Consider the following 23957-nt stretch of genomic DNA (forward strand, 5'->3'; position numbering starts at 1 on the left):
TATTATCAGCTGGATTATTCTCCAGGTTTAAGTCATTAGCTTTTCCTAATAAATCCAATCAGGTAGGTGCAATTAAGCTCTTTTAAAATTTTTTAATTGATCTGAGAGAGAGCTAGAGAGAGGCATCAATTTGTTGTTCCACTTACTTATGCATTCATTCATTGATTCCTGTATGTGCCCTGACAGGGGATCAATGTGAGAGAGGCACATCGATTGGTTGCCTCCCGCACATGCCCCTGCAACCTCCCATGTTGGGGTGACACTCTAACCAACTGAGCTACCTGGCCAGAGCCAACTCAGCTTTTTTAATTGTAAAAAGTAATATATGAATAGCCCTTTATGGATCATGCAACATTCACTGTCAACTACTTCATTAGATCTTAAAGCAACCCTCTTGTATGAGTTGGCTGGCGCTGCTGTAACAAGGTACTGCCAACAGGGTGGCTTAAACAACAGAAATTTACTGTCTTGCAGTTCTGGAAACGAGCAGTCCAGGTGTCGCCTGGGTTGGTTCCGAAGGGCCGAGAGGGAGCATCTGTTCCATGCCTGCCCTCTGGCTGCTGGTGACCTGCCAGCCATCTTTGATGTCCCTTGACTTCCAAATCTCTGCTTTCCACTTCACATGGTGTTTTCCCTGTGTGTGCATGTCTGTGTCCAAGTCTCTCCTTTTTACAAGAACACCCGTCATATTGGATCAGGGGCCCACTCTACTCCAGCACAACCTCATCTTAACTAATTACATCTGCAACAAACCTATTTCCAAGTAAAGTCACTTTCTGAGGCACTGGGGGGTTAGGACTTCAAAATAAGAATTTTGGGGGGACACACTTCAACCCATAACACCTTTATAGCAGGTAAAGCAGGAATTACTTATTCCCATTTTAAAGATAAACAAACTGAGTCTCAGTCATTTCCCCAAGGCAGGTCAATCCCAGGGTCACAAATGCAAGTCTGTTGCCTAACTCCGTGGTTGAGAGAGCCAGACAGGGCCTCTTGCTGTGAGTTCGTCTAGCTGTTCTCACACACGTGGTCCAGGAAGAACTGAGGCTGCAGCAAGCTGTGTAAACAGAGGAGAAGCGGTCATATGCGGTCTCCTCTTGGAATCAATTGCAGATGCCCTAGTGTTAAAAGCGCCATTCTGCTTCCTCAAGTGCTGCCCCTCTGGCTGGACCTCATGAGGGCCTGACCCCCAGGGGAACTGTTTACCCAAACTGTTCCTTGTACGTCTGTTGTTTCTCCCTGGGGGCCCACCCCTGAGCCAGTGGGAAGCTGGGTACAACGAGCCTATTCAGGGCAGGAAGTAAAATGCCCGTGCTTCCCCTTCCCTCTATAGCATCGTTCTTGGCCTCCTGGTGCCTTTCTTTGGTCCTGCCTGTGGAGTAACATCCGTGTGGGTGTGGGCAGTGTGAGCTGCCAGCAGCAAGAGGGTGTGGCTGGGGATACCAGCCTGATGACTTATGCACCAGGGTGGGCAGCGATGGGCAAGTTTCCCAGGAACTGCCCTGCAACACACCAGCTCTGACGTGCACCTCCTGCTCTGCCTGTCACTCTCCACAGCTACAGCTGGTGGCCCCTGGGTTCCCCGGAACAGAGAGGAGCGACACACCCCATTTGTGAGCCCCCACCCTTGGGAGACAGTGTAGGAAGTAGTCAAGTGCAGATTCCAGGAGAGAGTCCAATTGGAGTTCTGCCACTTTCCAACCGTGTGAATTTAGGGAAGATGCTTAACCTCCCTGTCACTGCCTCATCGGTGAAATGGAGCCGATAACTGTTTACCTCACAAGGTTGGCGTGTGGATAAATGATATAACCACAGATGGTGCCTAGAACACGTCTGCCACATAATTCTAGCACTTGGTAAATGTAAGCAATACTTCCTTGTTTGTTTCCCAGATGTCATTTGTTAATCTGGTCACTGAAAATTGGCAGGATACATAGTAAGAAGTTAACAGTGGTTATGCCTGGCTGATGGAATATTTGCTTATTTGTATTTTCTAACCTTCCAGTAATAAATATGTATTAATTGTTAATAAGAGAAAATAAGGTCCCACTGAGGACCTATGGGACGCAGTGGACTAGGGCAGTGGTTGGCAAACTCATTAGTCAACAGAGCAGCAAACCGCGGCTCGCGAGCCGCAGTGTGCCAACCACTGGACTAGGGAATAGTGAGTACAAAGTGAACGTGACCACTGTCAAAGTTTGAAGTCTATGGGAGGAGACGAAACAGGTAGGTGAATGCTCCAAGAGGGATAGGCAGCAGTGCTCAGGGTGGGCTGGGTGTGTGACCAGTGCTCCCCAGGTGGCACCTGCGCTACAGAGATATCGTCAGTCTTGTCCCAACAGTCTTTGTGCATGGTCTTCCCTGGCCTGGACACAGGAAAGAAAGATGCTACAACAGTCAAATAAAAGGTTCACTCCTTTAACCTACCTCGTGCCCCAGGGGGACGGGGCAGAATTGCTGAGATTCCTTCCTAAGGTGCCTATTTCTAGGAATGTGTTGAAGAGAAAGTTGAGGGGCTTTAGGTAGCACCTCTAATGACAGATATGAGCCCAGGGTGCAAATCAGCATGTCACACGGAATTAAATAATTTCCTGTTTCTCTATCTCTCCCTAGCATTATTAGCATCATCATTGTGTTGGCTGGAGCAATTGCCCTCATCATCGGTTTTGGTATTTCAGGTATGTGATTTCCTGCATCACCACAAGCCGTTCACCCCTCAGCATTGAGCCCCCAACCACTCAGTGTGGCAGAAGGAAAAGAGTGCGGTTCGTGGATCCCGAAAGCCCCGGAGTAGAGCAGTGGGCCTCCTCCTTGTTGACTGTATTCTCTTCGCATTAGTCACCCATCTCTGTGGGCCTCAGTTTCCCCGTTTATGGAGTGGAGAGAGCAGTGTCTGCATTGCCAGGTGGTTGAGAGAACCAAATGGAACATTTATCAGAGTGTTCTATCTATCAGACAGTGTTCGGGGGCTCTGGGGTCATAGGTGAAGTGCTGCAGGGCTGAGCCGTTCTATCAATGGCTGGCCTGGGTGGATGATTCCTTTGCAATGCAGCCTCAGCTGACCTGTTAAAGAATATCAAGTCTTTGCACACAGGGGTCTCGGGGAAACAGAAGACTGGCTATGGCTGTCATTCCATGCAGTTTCATGTAGGAAACATGGATGGTGCGTTTCGGAAGGCAGCTAACTGCTGGCAGCTGTGAGGAGCAGTCTTTTTCTTCCTCTTCTGTGTCTCAAAAGCATCTGTTATTGAAGCCACATTAATTAAGACACTGGGTGAGCTGGCCAGCAGCTGTCTGTGCTGAGGCCAGTGCTTTGCTCCATTTCCCTGCAGCTGTCTGACTCAGGCCAACACAGTGAACTCAGTCTGTGGCCAGAGCTGTCACTTCAGAACTTTATAGTTTCAGCCGCCTTTTCTCTGTCACTCTTCTCCACTGTGGGCGTGCTGCCATCCCGGTGGCCGTTTAAGGAGGGAGAGGCAGGGGAAAGGCCCCTGACCCCTTGGTCCCTGTGCTACCGCTCACTCACTCACTGGATGACTTGGAGCAGCTGTGTGTGGCGGAAGAGCTAGGAATCAGCCGGAGACGCTCTCATCTCTGGTCTGACACCAATGGTGTGTGTCCATTGGGTATAATTTAACTTCCCGGACAGTTTCCTCACTGGTAAGGCAGTCAGAGTAATTGTGGGGACTAAATGACAAGTATTTGTACAGTGCCTGGCATGTGTGTGCAATAGGTGGCTGCCATTATTATTTATGGTGACACCATCAGTGCTATTCAGAGTTTGCTGGTATTGATGCATTCATATACCACCTCCTGAGACTTGCACTATTTCCTGGCCACACCAAGGCAGGCCCCCTCTGAAGTTAGGGAGGCCAGGGAAGGAAGCCACAGGACACAAATTCTCCATCTTTGGACACTGGGTAAAAGTTACTCAGTAAGCCAGTCTGGTATGTGCTTATGGCACCGAAACAGGAGCATTAAACCAATTGTTTGGAACAAAATTGATATTTTAAAAAATTGTGGTCATCTGAGAAAATGAACAGCTATTGGCTTTCCTTACCCTTGTTTTATAGTTTGTAATTGTTTCTATATTTATAAGAGGTGAGTAGGCTCTCTACATATCTCAGTCTGGCCTGGGAGAAAGAGCACAGGCTTAGCACCAGATCAGATGGAGCTTGACACTAGCTCTACTACTCGCTACTCAAAGGGCTTTAGGAAAGCCATTTAATCCCACGGAGCCTCCTTATCCTCATTCACAAAATGATCATTCTTACCTCCCATGGTTTTATCAGGCTTAAAATGAGTGACTATAAGTAAAGTACTTAGTAAACTGATTCTTTCCTCCTGGTACTCTAATCTGCAATCTTTCCAAATGATTCTAGTTAATAATAGTTATCAATACCATGATTGAAGATTTGACCTGTGGCAAATCAGGTACTTACTATTGAGGGAACTACTGTTATTAAACATCCCCATTCTATAGATGAAAAAGCTATGGGATAAAGAAGTTAGAAAACTTGCACAAGTAAGTGGCAGAGCTGGGATTTGAACCCAGACAGCCTGATACCTGTGCCTTGTTCTCAAACACTATGCTCTGCTGCCACTTCCCTACCGTGTGCCTTTATCTAGTCCAGCCCAGCATCCTTTCTAGTTTCTTCTCACAGAAGCAATTGCTACCACCAACCCTACCCTCATCTCTGGCAAGAGCGGGACTCATAGGTGCCACCCCAGGCTCCACGGGCACAGGCGTAAACCTATGTGTTTCTACCTTTAAGCCATGTGCTGTGGTGCCCATCTGGACAGCTGGGTTCTAGCAGATGCTGAGTGATCATCTGCTGAAGGCTTCCAGGATGCTGTCCATGCTACTGGACGCTACAGAACTTGTCTTACTGAGTCCTTTCAAAGGGAAGTTCATTTTTCAGGTTTTAGCCAGTGTTGCTGGGCATCCCAGAATCATAGTTTCTGTAAAGAATCCTTGCCCTGTGTTACCTGAAACCTCATTTTCCCAGAGATTCCTGCTCCTACATCAGAGGGCAACTGAATAGTGCTCAGATTTCACTTGCTCCCCTGTGATAGATAGTCATTCATTTTCAGTAAGTGACTCGTCTTCCAACTTTAAAGGAATTTGATGGGCTCTTAGAGGCCAATGAAATCCTTAAAATATGTGCCTGTTTAAATGAACAGAATTCTCTATTAACAGATAGCTGCTTTGCCCAGCTGGGTTAGCTTGGTGGTTGAACGTTGACCCATGAACCAGAAGGTCATGGTGCGATTCCTGGTTGGGACACATGCCCGGGGTTGAGGGCTCCATCCCCAGTAGGGGGCATACAGAGGCAGCCAATCAATGATTCTCTCATCATTGATGTTTCTCTCTCTCTCTTCCTCTCTCTGAAAATCAATGAAAACATGTTTTTAAAAAATAGCTGCTTTTAACTCATCTCCTACAGCCCTGTGGCTCACCAAATCACACAACAGCCCCTGGTAGCTCTGAGGCCTGGATAGTCATATCAGACCAGTCTGTGTTTCCTAGAGCACAGTTCCTTGTGCCAGAATTTGTTTGCAAGTTTGTATATAGATTTCTTCTTGTGAGAAGCAATATGTATTTCCTGTTGCTTGCATATTAAATTTTATTTTATCCCTTTTTATCATCATTTATTCACCTAACAACTAAGTATTTGTTGACTGTTTTCTGGGTACAAAGCAATGGCTTGGTCCTCATGGTTTTTTAAGATCTCACGGGCCTTTATTCCTCCTCTTGATTTGATATGGGCAGGGTGGGATTTAATCAACATTACACTCATTCCATCTGCCGCATCTGCAATGCAGCCTTAAATGGTCTGGAGCCCACAGTGCAGTGGTCCCTGGGGCTCCCACGGCTGCTACTTTTGCTCATTAAGTTCTCTAAGAGAGAGTTCAACAAGTCCTCCACCGTGGGCTCAAGGCCAACGCATTACAATTAATTCGGTAACACAATTACCGAACTAAGATATGTCATTACCATTTCATTCTCTCCATAAACTGTGCTAATTATGTATTTTTCCTGAAAAGTGATTTTTCAAATCAACTTTAATGGCACTTCATAAACTACAGTCAAATTTACCTTTGCTCTAATATAGTTACATTTGCCTAATGGTTTTATTGAGAATCTCTGTGTATTTTCATTGCTTTTTAAATAAATATATATATATATATGATTGATTTCAGAGAGGAAGGGAGAGGGAGAGAGAGATAGAAACATCCATGATGAGAGAGAACCATTGATCAACTGCCTTCTGCACACCCCACATTGGGGATCAAACCCACCACACGGGCATGTGCCCTGACCAGGAACTGAACCACGACCTCCTGGTTCACAGGTCAATGCTCAACCACGGAGTCACCCTGGCCAGGCTCATTGCCTTCTTTTGCACTGGCTCACATTTCCCCCAAATTTAGATGTGGTAACTCTGCCAACTGGTCCTCACTCCTATAACCATTTTGGATAGAACTATTAAACAGTCCCTTGCTTTCTTCTGACTTCCACTCATTTATTCATTCACTGAACAAATATATGTTTTTTGCTCAGGCTGCCATAACAAAATACCATAGACCTGGTGTTTAAATGGCAGAAGTTTATTTTCTCACAGTTCTGGAGGTGGGAAGTCCCCTCAGGCCCCAGGTGGCCCATCTCTAAGGCTTCCATCAGTGGGAGGGTGATCTGCTTTGCTTCGTTTACTCATTCAAATATTAATCTCACCCAGAAACATCCTCACAGACACACCCAAAGGATCTGACAAAATGTCTGAGCGCTCTGTGGCCCAGGAAAGGTGACACACAAAATTAATCATCACAGCAGTATAGGAATTACACATATGATTTAACCAGGGGTCCTCAAACTTTTTAAACAGGGGGCCAGTTCACTGTCCCTCAGACCATTGGAGGGCCGGACTATAGTTTAAAAAAAAACTATGAACAAATTCCTATGCGCACTGCGGGCCTGGGACAAGTTGGCTGCTAAGCAGGACAGGCAGCGGCACCCGGCGGGCCGGATAAATGTCCTCGGCGGGCCGCATGTGGCCCGTGGGCCGTAGTTTGAGGACGTCTGAACAGTTTCTGCCCTTGAAAAGCCTACAGATTAGTACCAGATAGAGACTGGAGACAAGGTAGAGGGGAGACAGCTGCTGTAATAAATACACAGGAAAGTGTTCAAGGGGAGTAAAGAGAGAGTCTACTCATTTTGTCTTGGTAGATCCAAGGAGGGTTTCGTGAGGGCTGCCATCTGAACAGCCTTAAATATAAGCAGAACTTGGATAGCTGCTGACAAAAGAGAGAGGAGGGAACTATAAACTGGAGGTGCAAGAGGAACAGGGGTGTGAAAATAACAGTATAATTGGTATAACCAGTACTAGCCTGGGATGTTTGGGATATTAGTCTGTCAAGTAAAAAAAAATCACTGAAAACGAGTTAAATCTTTAAAGCAGTGCCAAGGCAGGGAGAGGGGTGTTTCGCATTCATATCACACAGCAAAACTTCGCACCATCCTCTCTCATGACTTCTCTCCCAAACCTCCCACCTGCGTGGCCATGCATGGCCGCTGTTCCCGCCTCTCTTCCCTACACTCTAAGCCTCCAAACATCCCCCCAGCCCAGCCTGTGCACCTGTGTTTCCTCTGCCTTTTTTACTTACCATTTTTCTCCCATCAGTAGCTCTCTGTTCTTTCTAATATAAACCCATCTAGCTTAGCTTCTTCATGTCTGTCCCTCATCCATTACCTTCATCTACTTTCTAAAGGCCTAGGGCCCAACTAGACAATTCCAACCCCTTGTGGGCAAGATAGAATATCCTTATGTTCATAATGTTACCTCTGACATTTGAAAAATACCAAGTATGCTTGTGTATTTTTCCATTGAAAGCAGAAAATCAATAAATCACTTGATATGAACAGACAATATAGACTATAAAAGAATGCAGGGGGAAATGAGGGTGGAAAGGTAACAATTAATGAGCATTTCCTATGTGCCATGCAGTATTTAGGTCTGAAGGCCATGCTGGGTAGTCTGAACTTGACTCCACAGTCCTTGGGAGCCATAGAAGACTAATTATTAGAAAACTAACATGTTCATAAGATTAATGCATGTAAAATGTATTGAATGGAGGCAAAGGTAAGAGGAAGGAATAGCAATAAGGAAGCTGAGAAGCACTCAGCACACATTTTCCTGGCTTTAAGGAGGAGCGGTTAGTGAAGACCATTTTAATATAAGGTATTAAAGGATATTCAGAGACTGAGATGGAACTCAACCTGAAAATCCTCAGATCTAAGACAGCTCTGGGGATTGGGGGCTCTCTCTTCATCTTTCTTTCATGGTCTCCCCATCCCCCTACTTTTTGTGTCTGGCCCACTGTCCTCTTGGGCTCAAAGACTCATCCTCACCTCGGCTTCACATCCATACCCCAGAAGGAGCCTCTCAAGAAGATTCAATTCATTAAATCAGTCCTACAGGCATCCCCAGCCAGCAACCCCAGTGCAAAAAGAAGAACTGGTCAGTCCTTCATAGACTGAGTGGGCTATCAGCTGGGCAAGTGCAGAAAAGGCAGTGAACACAGCTGGCAGCGTGGTTCATATTCTATTGATGCTGTGTTTGGAGAGGAGGGGATATCTTCTATCTTAGGCCAAAAAATGATTTAATTAAGTATCATTCTTCATTATGCTATAGCTGGCACTCTAACCTTGACCGAGTCACTTATCTTCTCTCCGCTTAGCTTCTTCATCATTCAAATGGAGATAACAGTAACAGCACTTTAGAATCTAACATTCTTCAGAATTCCTAGTCACATTTGGTTAACATGAGGTTTCACTCCTACACCGTTTCTGGTTAACTAAGAATAACAATACCTTATATGTGTAATTACAATTTTCAAGTCAAGTTCATAATCATTTGATTTGATCCTTTCAGGAACCCTTTAAGATAGGCAAGATAGATATCATTACCTCCATTTTTCTGAGATCCAGAGAGGTTACATGACTTATTCAAGGTCACACAGATACTAAATGACAGTGCCAGGACTTGAGTTCTCATCTTTAAACCCCAAATCCAATATGTTCTCCTCATTGTCTCTCCAGGACTGGGTTACTTGGTCCTAAAAAGCTATTATTTATTTTAGATCACTGTAGCTATGAAAACAAACTATGTCTTCCTGCTCTTTCTATCCGTCTTATGTCTTCTTTCCTATGCCTCCCCTGTTCTTCTGTCTTTCTAATTCATTACAGAAGTCTCTGTTTGGCTTTTGGTAATGAAGGGTTTGGTGACAGAAGTTCCAAAGCTTTCCTTGGCATTGACCCTTGCTTCCTAAATTGCAGGCACACACTCCATCTCAGTCACGACTCTCACCTCGGCTGGGAACATCGGGGAGGATGGAATCCTAAGCTGCACTTTCGAACCTGACATCAAACTTTCTGATATCGTGATACAGTGGCTAAAGGAAGGTGTTATGGGCTTGGTCCACGAGTTCAAAGAAGGCAAAGATGACTTGTCAGACCAGAATGAGATGTTCAGAGGCCGGACAGCAGTGTTTGCTGATCAAGTGAGAGTTGGCAATGCTTCTCTGAGGCTGAAAAATGTGCAACTCACAGATGCTGGCACCTATAAATGTTACATCATCACTTCCAAAGGCAAGGGGAATGCTAACCTTGAGTATAAAACTGGAGGTAAGCCGAAACCGGTTTGGCTCAGTGGATAGAGCGTCGGCCTGCAGACTGAGGGGTCCCGGGTTCGATTCCGGTCAAGGGCATGTGCCTTGGTTGTGGGCACATCCCCAGTGGGGGGTGTGCAGGAGGCAGCTGATCGATGCTTCTCTCTCATCGATGTTTCTAGCTCTCTATCACTCTCCCTTCCTTTCTGTAAAATATCAATAAGATATATATTAAAAAAAAAAACTGGAGGTAAGCCCTGGCTGCTGTGGCTCTGTGGACAGAGCATCAGCCTGCGGACTGAAGGGTCCTGGGTTTGATTCTAGTCAAGGGCACATGCCAGAGTTGTGGGCTCGGTCCCCAGGAGGGGGTGTGCAGGAAGCAGCCGATCAATGATTCTCTTTCATCATTGATGTTTCAATCTCTCTCTCCCTCTCCCTTCCTCTCTGAAATCAACATTTAAAAAAAAATTTTTTTTTAAAACTGGAGGTAAGTTATTTTTAGGCAGAGGGAAAAAAAAGGGCCAAAAGCTATTTGAGGCTAAAGAGCGGTTAGCTGATGAAATATCATGCTTTTACACTCATGAGTGATTAATACCAGACAAGACCCTCCAAGACTGTTAGCAACCATTCTTGCTGTCCAAGGCCCACACCACCTCCAAAAGTAGCCCCTCATATTAGGTCTTAAAATCTTTTGTTCTGAACTCTAGCTTCTTCTGAATTTTCACATATATTATTTAAATAATATATTGTAGTGACAGGTGAACACTGTTTTTTCCTTCTCTCTCCCTCCCCTAACTATTTTCTCCAGGTAACAAAAAGATATAAAGTTCAGGAGGCTTCACAGATCCCTGGGGAAACACCCAATTTCCCTAATGGATAATTTTATTTTTTTTGTAATCACTGGAACTCCTCTTACTTGGAGAATTTACCTGTTGTAACAATTAAACCTAGAACTTATGTCTGTGGAGTTTGTGATATTGGCCAGAATTGTGATGTACAACAATATCATGAGCAGATCATTATTTGCATCTACGGTACAATGGGCCATACACAGAGAGCCCACTGGGGAAGTGAAGTTCTGAGTCACCTCAATGATAGAAATCACGGTGTATTTAAGACCTAGTATTTCAAAGGCTATATTGTCTTCTCTTTCTGACCTTGACATCAGCCCTTTCTGACCTTCAACCCTGCAGCCTTCAGCATCCCAGAGATGGATGTGGACTATAATGCCAGCTCAGAGAGCTTTCGATGTGAGGCTCCCCGATGGTTCCCCCAGCCTACAGTGGTCTGGACATCCCAAGTTGACCGAAGAACCAACTTCTCAGAAGTCTCCAATACCAGCTTTGAGCTGAATTCTGAGAATGTGACCATGAAGGTTATATCTGTACTCTACAATGTCACAATCAACAACACATACTCCTGTATGATTGAGAACAACATTGCCAAAGCCACAGGGGATATCAAAGTGACAGGTGGGTCCCTTCATGCTTTTTGTATGTGTTTATTGGGGTGAGAATTAAATTAAAATATAATTTCTATAACTGATATATTATGTATGAGGGTACAGAAAGCTCTGAAGTTCTCTTCATGGAGACCTAGATCACAATTCCAGTTGGGATTATACTACATAAGAAGAAGACTAATACAAAACAATATTTATGGCATAATAGGTCAAAGATGGCAACTAAGCTTCATCTCATATACCTTCTGACTGCTTGGAGAGCGGTGTTTAGGGTTCTGAGGCCCTAACTCAGCAGGACTGCTTTGGTGAAGCAGTGGGATGTAATGATTACTTGTTATCTCTAATATCAGCTAGTGAGCTCTATGCCAAGTCCCCCAGCACTGGTTTGGTTCTAGCCTGCCTTTGAGAAGGCTTTCGATCCGAAGACGAAAGGTCTTAGAGTCTGCCTTAGTCTTATTCGGCCCTTCTCTCCTTGGTCAGCTCATGCTCCCGCTAACATGGCCCAGGATTACCCAACAGCTCTAGTTTGAACTGGCCTCCCGGGCTGAGAAGACCAGGACCCAGGGAGCCCAGCACTCGGGTCTCCCTGCAGTGCTTCAGTGCATACAAAACCTAGGGTTGAGCTGGCATCAAAGAAATGCACAGACCGAATTATAACTTTTAAAACCATCCCTCTTGGGGCTAAAATGAATTCAATTTGAGTGAGTTGTAGGAATTCTTTTGCATCCTAGATAGGAAACATTTATGATTTGCAAATATTTTATCTCATTCCATAGGTTTTCATAGGTATACTTTATTTACTTTACAATAGTTTTATGTATTTTTGAGAGAGAGAGGAAGCGAGAGGGAGAGTAACATCGACAGAATGCCTCCTGTACCCACGCTGACTGGGAATCGAACCTGCAACCTGGGTATGTGCCCTGACTGAGTATTGAACCGGTCACCTTTCAGTGCATGGGATAATGCTCAACCAACTGAGCCACACCGGCCAGGGCAAAAGAATGGTTTTGATAGAATAGGAAGGCATGAAGTCAGGAGCCTATGTCAATGTCCAAGGGAGAAATTATGAGGGTCTTAATGGGGGCAATGGGAAAGAAAGGGGAAGAATCAAAAGTTAATAAAGAAAATAATCTACAGGCCTTAGGGACACAAATGTGAAGAAGAGAAAGAGCAAGTCAAATGGGTGTGATACTTCTACCCTGTTTGCTTAGCCTTAGGAGGTTAATAACACTGCCAACAAACAATTAAAATACAGAAGCGACAGTTTAGAAAGAAAGATGGGGATTTTAGAGATGTTGATTGAAAGTGCCCATTGTTTTCTGGGTTAGCACATGACCCAGCAAAGAGGGGTTTTGGGAGAACGCTCCATCCCTATTCCACATACTTCCTTCCATGAGAAGAGATCCCCACCAATCTAACCCTTCTAGCCTCTCTGTTCGCCCCTCTTTCATGCCTCGTCAGAGAAGCAGGAGTTACTAATTTATCTGATGGGTGGTTTATTAGAAGAAGCCAGACTTAAGAAGCTCAGCTCCTTCTTTTTTTCTTATCTCTCTAACTACCCTCTGGAAGTATAATTTCTACTCTGCTCTTCCCAGCCATCAATTTTTCAGGGGTGTAATCCGCTTGGCGGAAGGAAGCCTGCCCCAGTCTGGTGCTGCCTGTCCCGGGAGATGCCTGGGCTGCAGCTCACTTCTGAGCAGACAAAGCTCCATCCTGTATCAGATTGATTAGTAATGAAAGTGACATTTTGGTCTTCCAATTGCCTCACTCTTTCTGTCCTACTCTTTAACTGATTCAGAACTCAGCTGTAGAAAGGGGCATTGTTTATTGGGCTCCTTTGAACCCCAACAGTAGGTGTTCAAACATTTACTCAATAATTATGTTTTTAACTGACACAGTAGCAACTGTGAATCCCGATGTGAAACTCATGACAAAGTTCAGAATAAGGAGATGGATTTGGAAATGATCAACTTAATGGAAGTAATATTTATTAATTGGGCTTGAGCAGGATTACTGTTGTTTTTACAGCTAATACTTATTGAGTGCTTACTTATGTGCCAGGTACGTCCCACGTTCTTTAATGTATTAACTCATTAATCCTCCTAAGAAGTAGATTATTATTATATTAGTCATCCTTTATAGATGAAGAAGTGGAAACACATACATTAACTAAAGTCACACAGCTAGTAAGTGTCAGAGCCAAAACGAACTAAATGAGATTGGACTGTTGAGGGAAAAAACAGAGTAATTTAATTTCTTCGCTTCTCTTCCCCACTTCAAAATGAGAACAATACTTTCTCATCACTTTGCAATGATGTCAAGAAATCGAGTATCACAGAACCTGTAAAGGTCACTGCCGAGAGGGAAAAAAATGTGTCTGAAACCAAGGACTGGCCATGGCTATTTGTTCAGCCCATTCTTTATTTGGTCACCAATTATTATCTCTTTATTGGTATCATTTTTCATTTGGCTGCGTGCTTACTGGAGTGGACCATGGAACAGAGCTTGCTTTGAAGAAAGGGAAAGTGGATAATGGGGTAGAAAGTTGACCCCCAGTTGGGTACAAGTTGTTTTTTGTTTTTAATATATTTCATTGACTGTTTACAGAGAGGAAGGGAGAAGGATAGAGAGTTAGAAACATCGATGAGAGAGAAACATAGATCAGCCGCCTCCTGCACACCTCCCACTGGGGATGTGCCCGCAACCAAGGTACATGTCCTTGACAGGAATCTAACCTGGGACCCTTCAGTCCGCAGGCCGACGCTCTATCCACTGAGCCAAACCGGCTAGGGCTACAAGTTGTATTAGGAACAACTTGCTGTTTTGCAGGTACTTTTCCTTGCTAACCAGCCATGTGAAGAAGATATGCAGCTTCCCCTCTCTGACCCTGAACTTCTTCTCTCCCTTTACAGACTCTGAGATTAGAAGGCGGAGTCACCTGGAGCTGCTGGAGTCAAAGGCCTCCCTGTGTGTCCCTTCTTTCTTTGCCATCGGCTGGGTACTCCTGCCCCTCTCCTCTTCCCTGGTCCTAAAATAACGTGCCTTGGCCACACAGAAACATGCAAAGTCATTAGTACAGCAGGTGAGATGAGTCCTGAATGGTGTGGGGGATCCATTGTGTGTGTGCTTGTGTTCCTAACAAGATCAAGCCGCTCCAGCATCATCTCTGAGGTTGATCCCCTCCCTGAAGGAGAGACTCAAGCCATCTCCTTTCCCTCAGCAACCTAGGGTACCGTGTGGCCTTGATAGAACATCATCAAAATACAGAAAGCAAGGCCATTCCTGAATAAGAAATACACTCATCCAGTGGCAGGGAGAGGTTCTGTTCTCAATAAATGTTTGCTGAATGGTTGTAATGGTATCTTATTGCTGTTATTTTCAGAATCCCAGGAATCTTCAGAATGATTTCACCACAAGATATGACCTAGTTTTCTATTTCTTGGGGGAAATGAATTCATGCCTAAAAGCCTGGAGTGAACATACAGGATCAAGAAGCAAAAAGAAGCCAAAAGCAACCCACTGAAGACTCCAATATGAGCAAGATAAATCTATCTTCAAAGACATGTATTCAAAATTGGGAAAATAATTCATCTGAACTCGAGAAGTGTGTTAAGACTGCTAAGTAAAATGCATGTGGAGACAAGTGTACCCCCCCCCCCATATCTCAGGGACCTCCCCTTACCCACCCCCATTTGGGGAGTGAGAGGGTGGGCTGCTGCAGCTCCCCGTCTCTGGATCCTCAGTTATCCTGCTGTAACGTCGCTCCCAGAAAGTTTCAGTTGCAGTATGCCCACGCTTCAACTTCTGTGGAAACAGCAAGCAGCAGCTAATCAGCTGCCACTTCACAACAGAGGTGGCTGCATCTTAGAGGTGGGCCAAATGATTCGCTTGTCACTACGATGCTTCCAAACGTGCCCTGGCACCTCTTCCCACCTGACAAACGCTGAACAAGTGTGGGACGTGACTGTCATTTTAACGTCAAAGTCGTAGTTGGGTGACATTTTCTAAATGATCTGAGTACCTTCTTTTCAAAAGCAAACATGCCATATTATTTCCCAGGTGACGTTTAGCCTGGAGTGGGCTCGGAAAGGCCTCCCACGATGACCACATGGGCGTTACGTCACCACAAGGCCGCAGGCTTGTGCTTTCCAGCCTGCGTGGCCTGCGAGGACCTCAGGTCTCAACAGCATCTAGAGCAGTGAGACTCACTCAACCGGACTCATTCTGCAAACGCGCAGGGACATTTAGAAATGTTTGGAGACTTTAGCTGTCACAATTTTGGGGGAGGGGTGCTATGGCATCTAGTGAATAGAACTCAGCACCCTACAATGCACAGGACATCCACCCACGACGAAGAACTATTCAGCCCAGTATGTCAATCATGCTGAGGTTAAGAAACCCCGATGCGGAATAGGAAAGGATCGTAAAAATAGGCATTAGCCTCTGTCGCGTAGGCTGCTGTCTCAGACCAGAGAGCCAGAATTCAGTTTGGGGCAACCGGGACTTTCTGATGGATTATCTGCAGCTGTTGAGCTTCTGAGTTCCTTTCCCTTAATTTTTCTCTACAAATACAGTTATGTGAGAGAGCTGCTCGAGTTCCATCTCAAGTCCTCCCGCTCTGAATCTAGATCTCAGAACCCTGCCTCGTCACATCTAAATTAAGACAATAAAAACATGTACCTTCCTTGAAGCACACAGAGAAATCTGAAAGCAGGGACAATAAACCTTTGAAAGGAGGCCCTGAGGAAGAGGCTTTGATAGGAAAGAATGTTTTGTTTCCGGCCCCCTACCCACACCTTTCACGTGTTGACTACTGCCTCCCTGGCGCGTTGGGCCCACCACGACTGTATGACATTTTGTTATAGAAAACTTGATTGTATAGTTCTGATCACTCATGAGAATGACTAAATATACATTTCCTATATTGTTGTCTGCCTGGTTTGTCAAAGAAAGTGAGTGTAAGGGAAAATGAATAAAAAGTCATAGATCGGGTTCTAAAGTTTAGTGCCGTGCATATGACAGGCGTTCAATAAATGTCCATTGAGTGAATGGATAAGTGAACGGGAGGACATGAGAGGAGCCTGTGAGCCTGGGCCAGGTGGCCGGGGCTCATTTCTTAAAGAAACTCCACGAGGCTCACCGGCCTGACATGTCTCCATCTAGGAAAATAAGTGGTGACAGGGGGCTTGACGCACATAAGTGTGGCAGAGTGTATGCTGGTGGACAAACCCAATGCTCGAGTGTCAAAAAAAATCTGACTTTGACTACTCAGGAATTTCAGATTCTCAAATCTCAGAAGAAAAACCTCAAAATCATCATTCCCAGGCTTTTCACTTTTCAGATGAAGACCCAGAGGTGAAGGGTGGGTTACTGGATATCTTCAGGGTCTATAGCTTGCCCAAAATCACACTGGTAGTTGGGGCAGGAGTAAAATCTATAGAAAATTTAATTTTCAAATTCCTATAGGCCTTTTGCACAAAGAAAACATTGTGAAACCAAATCAAGAAAGCAAACTGTGAAAGCATAACATGCTCAGCCCCACCCAGGTTAACCCCTTGGCCTTGTCCATGAGCACACAGGAACGCCTTAGGCACCAGATGCGTCCGATCCGCTGAAGTGCAAGGACCAGGACATCACGTCCACCGCAGACACCTGGGGAAGCTCACATCTAGATGCCAAAGGCTGAGACATTTCAGAAGTAGTCGCACACTTGAAGGAACAAACAATTCTAACTTCAAAGTGAAGTAGCAGCTACCAGCTATACTTCCCAGGTTTTATGAGATTTAACAGCACAGGGACTTTACTGTGCGCATTGTTAACTGGGGAGGGGTATGCAGGAGATATTACTGCATACTGAGGCGTCTGCCCGATGGCACAGTGGTGTGCTTTCATTCTCTTGATGAAACACATAATTCCCAACCTCCCTCCAGCTGGTGAAGTCTCCATACATCCACTGGCAGCTCTAATTCAGGCTGTCTTACTACGTGCCTGCGCTCCTTGCTCCTGTTAACCTTGTCTTACATCCTCTTTCACATCAGTCATCTCCAGGAGTTTCAGTATGGCAGCCAGGAGAGAAAATTAAGTCTCAAAAACAGAGCCTTAGCTGTGCTCTCTTTTCTATCCACCCTCAAGCAAAAATTCTTCTTTCCCCCAGGAAGCTGTCTCTGAGCGGTCCTTCATCTGTACATGTAATTTAGCACAAAATCACACACTGTCTTATTGACTGTTCCTCATTGCTGTATACTTGGACTCCTTTGAAGATGATGACAAAATAGGTATGGGAGCTCACGCAGTCCTTGGAAGTTGCTCTTAAAAGAGGGCCAAGCAGGTATTCCCAGGAAGCCTTGTTTACTGATGGTGTCTGCTGGGCCAAAGCAGTTAAGTGAGAGCCTAGAAGAGGGGTCTGTAGTTATCACTACAGGAGGCCCTGTGTCTACGGAAAAGCATGCCTCCCCCAGATAATGATATACCTGTGTCTTCTCAAAGTCAAAACTTGACCTTCAGCATTATCTTATCTCTTTGGTCCAAATCGAATTGCCTGACCTAAGAAGTATTTTTAGCATTTTCAATTATAAGGTCCCTAACCCCAAACTCTAAATAATACTTTAAATAAGAGCTTTATGGGTACCTTGGTCCTATATCCCTTCTTTAGAACGAGACAAAAGTGGTGCTCAGTTAATCTAGCCTGTGAGCAATAGCAGACTGAGACCATTTTCTTTGTCTTCACCTCCCATATTTGCAGTTTTCAAATTTTATTTGTAACCATTCATGTGTTATTTTAGGGAGAACTACTTAGGTTTTGACAGATAAAACTCCAGGACCTTATGTACTTAATACGACTTTGATGAGATGGTTCAAGTAGCCATACATGACTCAAGTGGCAGGTCCAGGTCCCATCATACCTAGGTAGGTGAGGATGGAGGTGTGACAGGGTGACAACACAAAGACAGCAGCTTCTATTGAGAGGCAGTAGGTGCTCCCAGCAGAAGCCACGTCACAGCCTGCTAAATGACTATTGTCATCGATTCCTCCCAGTTTTCCTTTTACCCATCTTCTCCTATGTGGCCCAGTCAACCCTCCTCCAGGCCCTGAGTACTCTCAGTGTTCCTACCATTCTTTCCATCAGACTCTGCCCTCCTCCCAATAAGAACTGCCCCCTAGCATCTAGCTACACATGAGACGGTAATTTATTAACTACCTTTTTCAGTAGCTTAATGTATGGCCCTCCCATGGATTTTTTTTTTTTTTTCACGGAAATGAAGCTATAAGTGAAAATATCATTTAAAAACATCAAACCAGTGAGAGATACTTGGGGTATCAGAGTGTAAACCAGTGATTCTCAGCGAGGGAGACCAAAATAAAGGACAAAATTAGAAAAGAACAGTGAATGATCGGAAGGGGCTTATCAGTTCAGTCAACGGAGCCTTGTAAGAACTTACACTGATATAAACTCAGGTGTTACTGTTCTCTCTTAATATAATGAGCAGATAGTAACACAAACACAATCAGGATAGAGATACACGTGTCAGAAAATGCATGGCCCTTTCCATTCTCTTCCCACCCCATCCACTTAGGAGCCAGAGCATTGTACTGACCTATGTTCCGGGTCAGGTCTGAGCATACTGAAGAGGGTTCCTGCTATGGGCAAATGTGTGTGTGTTTGTTTGTTTGTTTTTAATATATTTTATTGATGTTTTTACAGAGAGGAAGGGAGAGGGATAGAGAGTTAGAAACCTCGATGAGAGAGAGACATCAATCAGCTGCCTCCTGCACACCCCCTACTGGGGATGTGCCCGCAACCAAGGTGCATGCCCTTGACTGGAATTGAACCTGGGACCCTTCAGTCTGCAGGCCGACGCTCCATCCACTGAGCCAAACCAGTTAGGGCCGGGCAAATGTTTTATGGCAGGCCCTGTCTCAATAGTACCTGCCTCAATTTGGTAACTATGACCATTAAAGAGAGAATTCATAAAAAGCAGTTATTACATTGCCTGGCTGTAACAGTTTGTTAAGACTGTCCTAACAAAATGCCATAGATTGGGTGGCTTAAACAACAGACATTTCCTTTCCCATGTTCTGGGACTGGAGAGCCAAGACCCCAGTGTCAGTAGGTTTGGTTCCTCCTGAGGCCTCTCTTCTCAGCTTGCAGACGGCCACCTGCTCAGTGTGTCCTCACGTGGCCTTTTCCTTGTGCACAGGGAACAACTTTGCTTTTTACCCCCTATTTGACCAAGAATGTTTAATGTTTCAACAGCTGGCACACGATGAAAACCTTGCTACCAATTCGAACCAGGTCAGAGGACACTTGAAAACTAGTGCAGGACGGCTCAGCAGGTAGATACTGTTAAAGGAACAGAATTGGCTAATGGCCTCCCAAACTGCAGGCTACTGTTTTAAATGTTATGAGAGACCATAGAGCATGCAAAGATAGAAAATAAAACCAGTGTGGGTCCAATCTTCAAAGGAGGAGAACTGAGGGATAGGGGCAGTTTGGCTCTATGTGACTAAGCTAAATGCTGAGCAGTAAGTCTGCCTTTGGGCTAGAGGTAGATTACTATCTTTTCTGTCCTGGGGCTCTCAGGACAGAAAATAGCTCTTATTACTTTTTTTTCCTTCTCACTAAAATTCCCTTTGCAGTTCTTAAAGACTGAAAAAAATCTGTGATTGGCCAAAGTCATGCAAGGCGGGGGGCGGGGGGTGCGCGAACACGCTCACCTCTAGTGCTAAAATGCACACATAAAAGAGGGCCTTCCTGGGGGGAGCGTCCAAGCAGCTGTGGAGGAGCAGGGCAGTCCCGAGCTCCTGTGAGAGCGGCAGCTTAGGACGTGCATGCGGCGCTGGACTCACCAGGGCTCAGGCAGAGACTGGTCACCTGCCCTGTTACAGCAGAGAGTGGCCCTTCCCCACAGCAATGCTCTATATATTTGTAGAAAAAGAAGAGTAGGTAGCCCTGGCGGCGTGGCTCAGTGGTTGAGCGTCGACCTATGAACCAGGAGGTCACGGTTCGATTCCCCAGTCAGGACACATGCCCGGGTTGCAGGCTCGATCCCCAGTGGAGGGCCTGCAGGAGGCAGCCAGTCAGTGATTTTCTCTCATCATTGATGTTTCTCTCTTTCTCTCCCTCTCTCTTCCTCTCTTAAATCAATAAAAATATATTACAAAAGGAAAAAGAAGAGTAGGCAACTATGAGGCTGTGGAAGCCCCCAGTTAAGGAATGGCCTTGTTAGAAAGAGGATCCCCCAAGCTCAGGAGCTAGTATTAGGTTGTTCTCTCACCAAGGGCTTCCAGACCCTCCCCCACTCCCCCATATGGGTCTGCTCAATCAAGGAAAAGGGATAATCAAACTACTTATCTACCAGCCTTTGCAGTTAGAGTCAGAAATTACTTCTGAGTCTTAAGTAGGGATAACATTTAAATGAACAAATTCATTTGAAAATACCTAGCACAGTGCCTGGCACAATACCGGTATTCATTTAGTGTTGGATTAAATGACAATATATGGGAGAACCAGATTTATTTGGAGGTAGGCCCACCCCTAACGTTTGCAGGCACCACAAGCAAGAGGAGAAACAGACACCCAGTCTATGGTCTGTTCTTCTTTCCAAATGGAGGGGCCTCCCACATGTGTGTGTAGATACCCACCACCCCCAACAACTGCCCTTTGACCACTCCTGAGACCTAGGTATGCACATAGTTATCCTGTCTATACCTGAAGAAGAACCTGCCCAGCCCCTGGGAGTGGGCTCCCAGCTATTTGTCAGGAAATTTCAAGAATCCCTGACTAGCTACTCTGGAATGTGTGTGGTGTGTGGGGAGAGAGTGGGGAGACATATTTTTAGAATACCGTGGGACCTGCGGAAAACCGTGACTGGGAAAGGGCCAGAATGGGTCCTTTCAAAGCAAAAGGCCCAGGTCAGGAGACTCAGGTGCCTGGAAGGAAAGCAGTACTGATGAGAGACAAGGTGTTATATTAAACCACTCAACAGAGTAGGAGTCTGAAGACATGGGTTCTTGCCCCACTTCTGCCAGTAACTGCATGTGTGACCTTAGGCCAACGCCTTAGCCTAGCTGTGCCTCAATTTTCTCATACATCCATTTACCAAATACTTATTGGGCTCCAATATTGGGCCAGGCATGCATCTAGTCAGGGGTGGGCAAACTTTTTGACTCGAGGGCCACAATGGGTTCTTAAACTGGACCGGAGGGCCAGAACAAAAGCATGGATGGAGTGTTTGTGTGAACTAATATAAATTCAAAGTAAAGGAGCGGAGGGGAGAGCAAGAGAACCGGATAGAACAGCCGGATCCGGCCTGCGGGCCGTAGTTTGCCCAAGGCTGATCTAGATACTATGATACACAGAGAATTCAATAGACTTACTATTCTGATTAGGGGCGAGCCATGAAGATACCAGGGGCCAACGTAGTCCAGAAAAAGGGTCTTTTCTAAGTCAACATTTTCATGATGAATCTTGCAAGATGACATGTTCATCAAATATAAGAATGGAAGAATCCTAAAAGGAAAAAAGAGAAAACGCATATGTTAAATTACAATGCAATATTGTAAAGAGTGCAAGGCATGTCTTTTATGATCCATTCTTTAATGCAACAGTAGGAGCACGCCACACTGCTGCTAATTTTAATCACGGGAATTATTGCCATCTGCGCTACAAAATCTGGTCTATAAATGTGCCATTTTCTTTATATTATTACCCATTTAACAGTGTATATTTTATAGGGAAGATAAATTTATATAAAAGATCGTGTAATCTCAAAACATTCATCCAAAATAATTTTTTAAATAAACACATTAATATAATGTATCAGTTGCTTCCTAAAATATTTATTTCAAAAAGGTTATAATGAGCTTTATTACTTGACAAACATAGAAAAAAAGGATTCACAGAAAGAGATGAATCGAGTGTACAATAAAGTGTAAATAGTCTAAGAATATCTTTATGCCAAACCAACTAAGACTGGGGGCAGCTTCCTGACTATATCAACTGCAGAAAGTCTGGGGTAGTGTCAGGGGTTTGGTCCGGCAACTAGGAGTCCAGTGAAGAGACAAAGTAAGTGTTAGACGACCTCGGGTCATATAGTGAAGAGTCTTTTCGGAAAGCGTAGTAATAATGGAACTTATGTCTCGTTTAGTTCCGCTCTGACCCAGAAGAGCGACGCAAGCAGAGCTCCAAAGTTCAGATCATTCTGCCCATTTCATCCTGCACCTTCTCAAAATTGAAGAGTTGCCCGTTTTTTTTTTCACAAAATATCCGTTATAAGGGACTATTTATGCTTCTTAGGTCTCACAATTAGAATTATCTCATGGTCCAGAGAATTTATAGATTAAAAAAATCAAAGTACCATAATGCAATGCAAGTTCACCCTTCTCTGTCTCAGTTCAAAATAAATAAAACAGAAATATGCAAGGTCCAAGCTTTTTTTAATTACACAAGCCTTTTATTGCAGCTACTGCCACTAGGTGGCACTAAAGACTCTGTGTTTTAGGAATCAGACTCAAAATCAAAAGGCCTCTGCCATTATGACCAGTTTATTAGAAATTAACATGAATCTCAGTTTATTCACTTATTTATTAACCCTACTATGTTTCAGACACTGTGCCCAATGTTAGGGATGCAGAAATAAAACACGGTTCCTTGTCCTTAAGAGTTCCCAGTGTAGAAGGGGTTGGGGGTACGGTGAGGGTCAAGGGTAGAATCAGATAAGCAAGTATAAAGCTGAAATATAGGGTGGAGGAGGAGATTTCTGAGAAGCAATCCAAAAATACACACCAGCTGGCCCCTCCTTCCTCACTCCTCTCAGCTTCAAAGCCTCCTTTTGTGCAGGTAGGCGGGGACCTCTTCCTGGCCAGGCAGCCGAGAGCAAAGGAGATTAAGGAGGCAGAAGGTCCAGGGAGTGGGCTCTGGGACTCCAACCTCAGCCAGCAGATTTCCTGGACCTGGGCTCCATCGCCCTCCCCCAGTTCCCAGACCAGGTGGGCTCTTTCCTGCCTCCCTGCCTTCCCGCATGCAGTTCCCTCCACCTGGAATGCCCTTCCTCAGCCTTCAGGTCCCAGCCGGCTTTAACTCCACTGGAGAACCTCCCCTGAGTCCCTTGGGGCGGCCCCTGCATCCTGCATCCACTGAGATCACAACCATTTTCTCGATGATGCTCTCACGGGGCGGTGAGGTCTTGGGGATGCTAGCTTTGCCTTTGTACCCCAGCGCCTGGCACAGACAGGTGCTCAGTAAAGCCGGAAGGAAGGGAAGGAGGGAGGGAGGGGAGGAAGGAGGGAGGGAAAGGAAAGGAGCAAAGAAACACCTCTCCTAGGATTGGAGAGGACCTGGACCCTGAGCACCTGGCACAGGCCTGGGCACGGAGCAAAGCCCTCTCTTTCCTGCCGCCTCCACTTGAGCCTGGGCTCCAGCACCTTCTACCTCATCCCATTTGGAGCCGGCTCAGGGGTCCTCTCTATACCCACGGGCCTGTGTCTGTTGTCCATTTGGAGGCAAGGTAATCACACCAGGATGCAGATGTGCACTTGACTTCATAAGGAGCTCCGTGTGTTTGGGAGAATTGGGAGAAAGGCCTCCATTCTCCCAAATCCAGGACCATGCAAGCTTGCAAGGGCCTGAGGGCTGACCTTGAGCAGGGGACTTCAAAGGGTTTTCACACTGAGTCCTTTCTGCAAGCAATGCCTTACCTGATGGCCATTATATAAAACAGATGGAAACTAAGCTGCTTGGGGCAAAGTGGTGCGTGTGGAGGGCGCCTGGGAGAGGGCACCAGTGTCCCCTTTCCCCTGTAGCTCCGGGTCCGGGGAGATGGCACAG

The 23957-nt window shown here is 45.3% G+C and overlaps 1 protein-coding gene across 1 annotated transcript; it reads left to right on the forward strand.

Moving 5' to 3' along the window:
• Nucleotides 1-346: 346 nt before the first annotated feature.
• VTCN1 (V-set domain containing T cell activation inhibitor 1) lies at nt 347-14168 on the forward strand (the record flags this gene model as incomplete). Its single annotated transcript, XM_080647868.1, has 5 exons — nt 347-426; nt 2614-2678; nt 9338-9685; nt 10863-11141; nt 14044-14168. The coding sequence occupies 5 exons, from the start codon at nt 347-349 to the stop codon at nt 14166-14168; spliced, it is 897 nt and encodes a 298-aa protein (XP_080503994.1).
• Nucleotides 14169-23957: the final 9789 nt, after the last annotated feature.

The sequence above is a fragment of the Plecotus auritus genome (genome assembly GCF_963455305.1).
Source record: "Plecotus auritus genome assembly, chromosome: 12".
NCBI lineage: Eukaryota > Metazoa > Chordata > Mammalia > Chiroptera > Vespertilionidae > Plecotus > Plecotus auritus.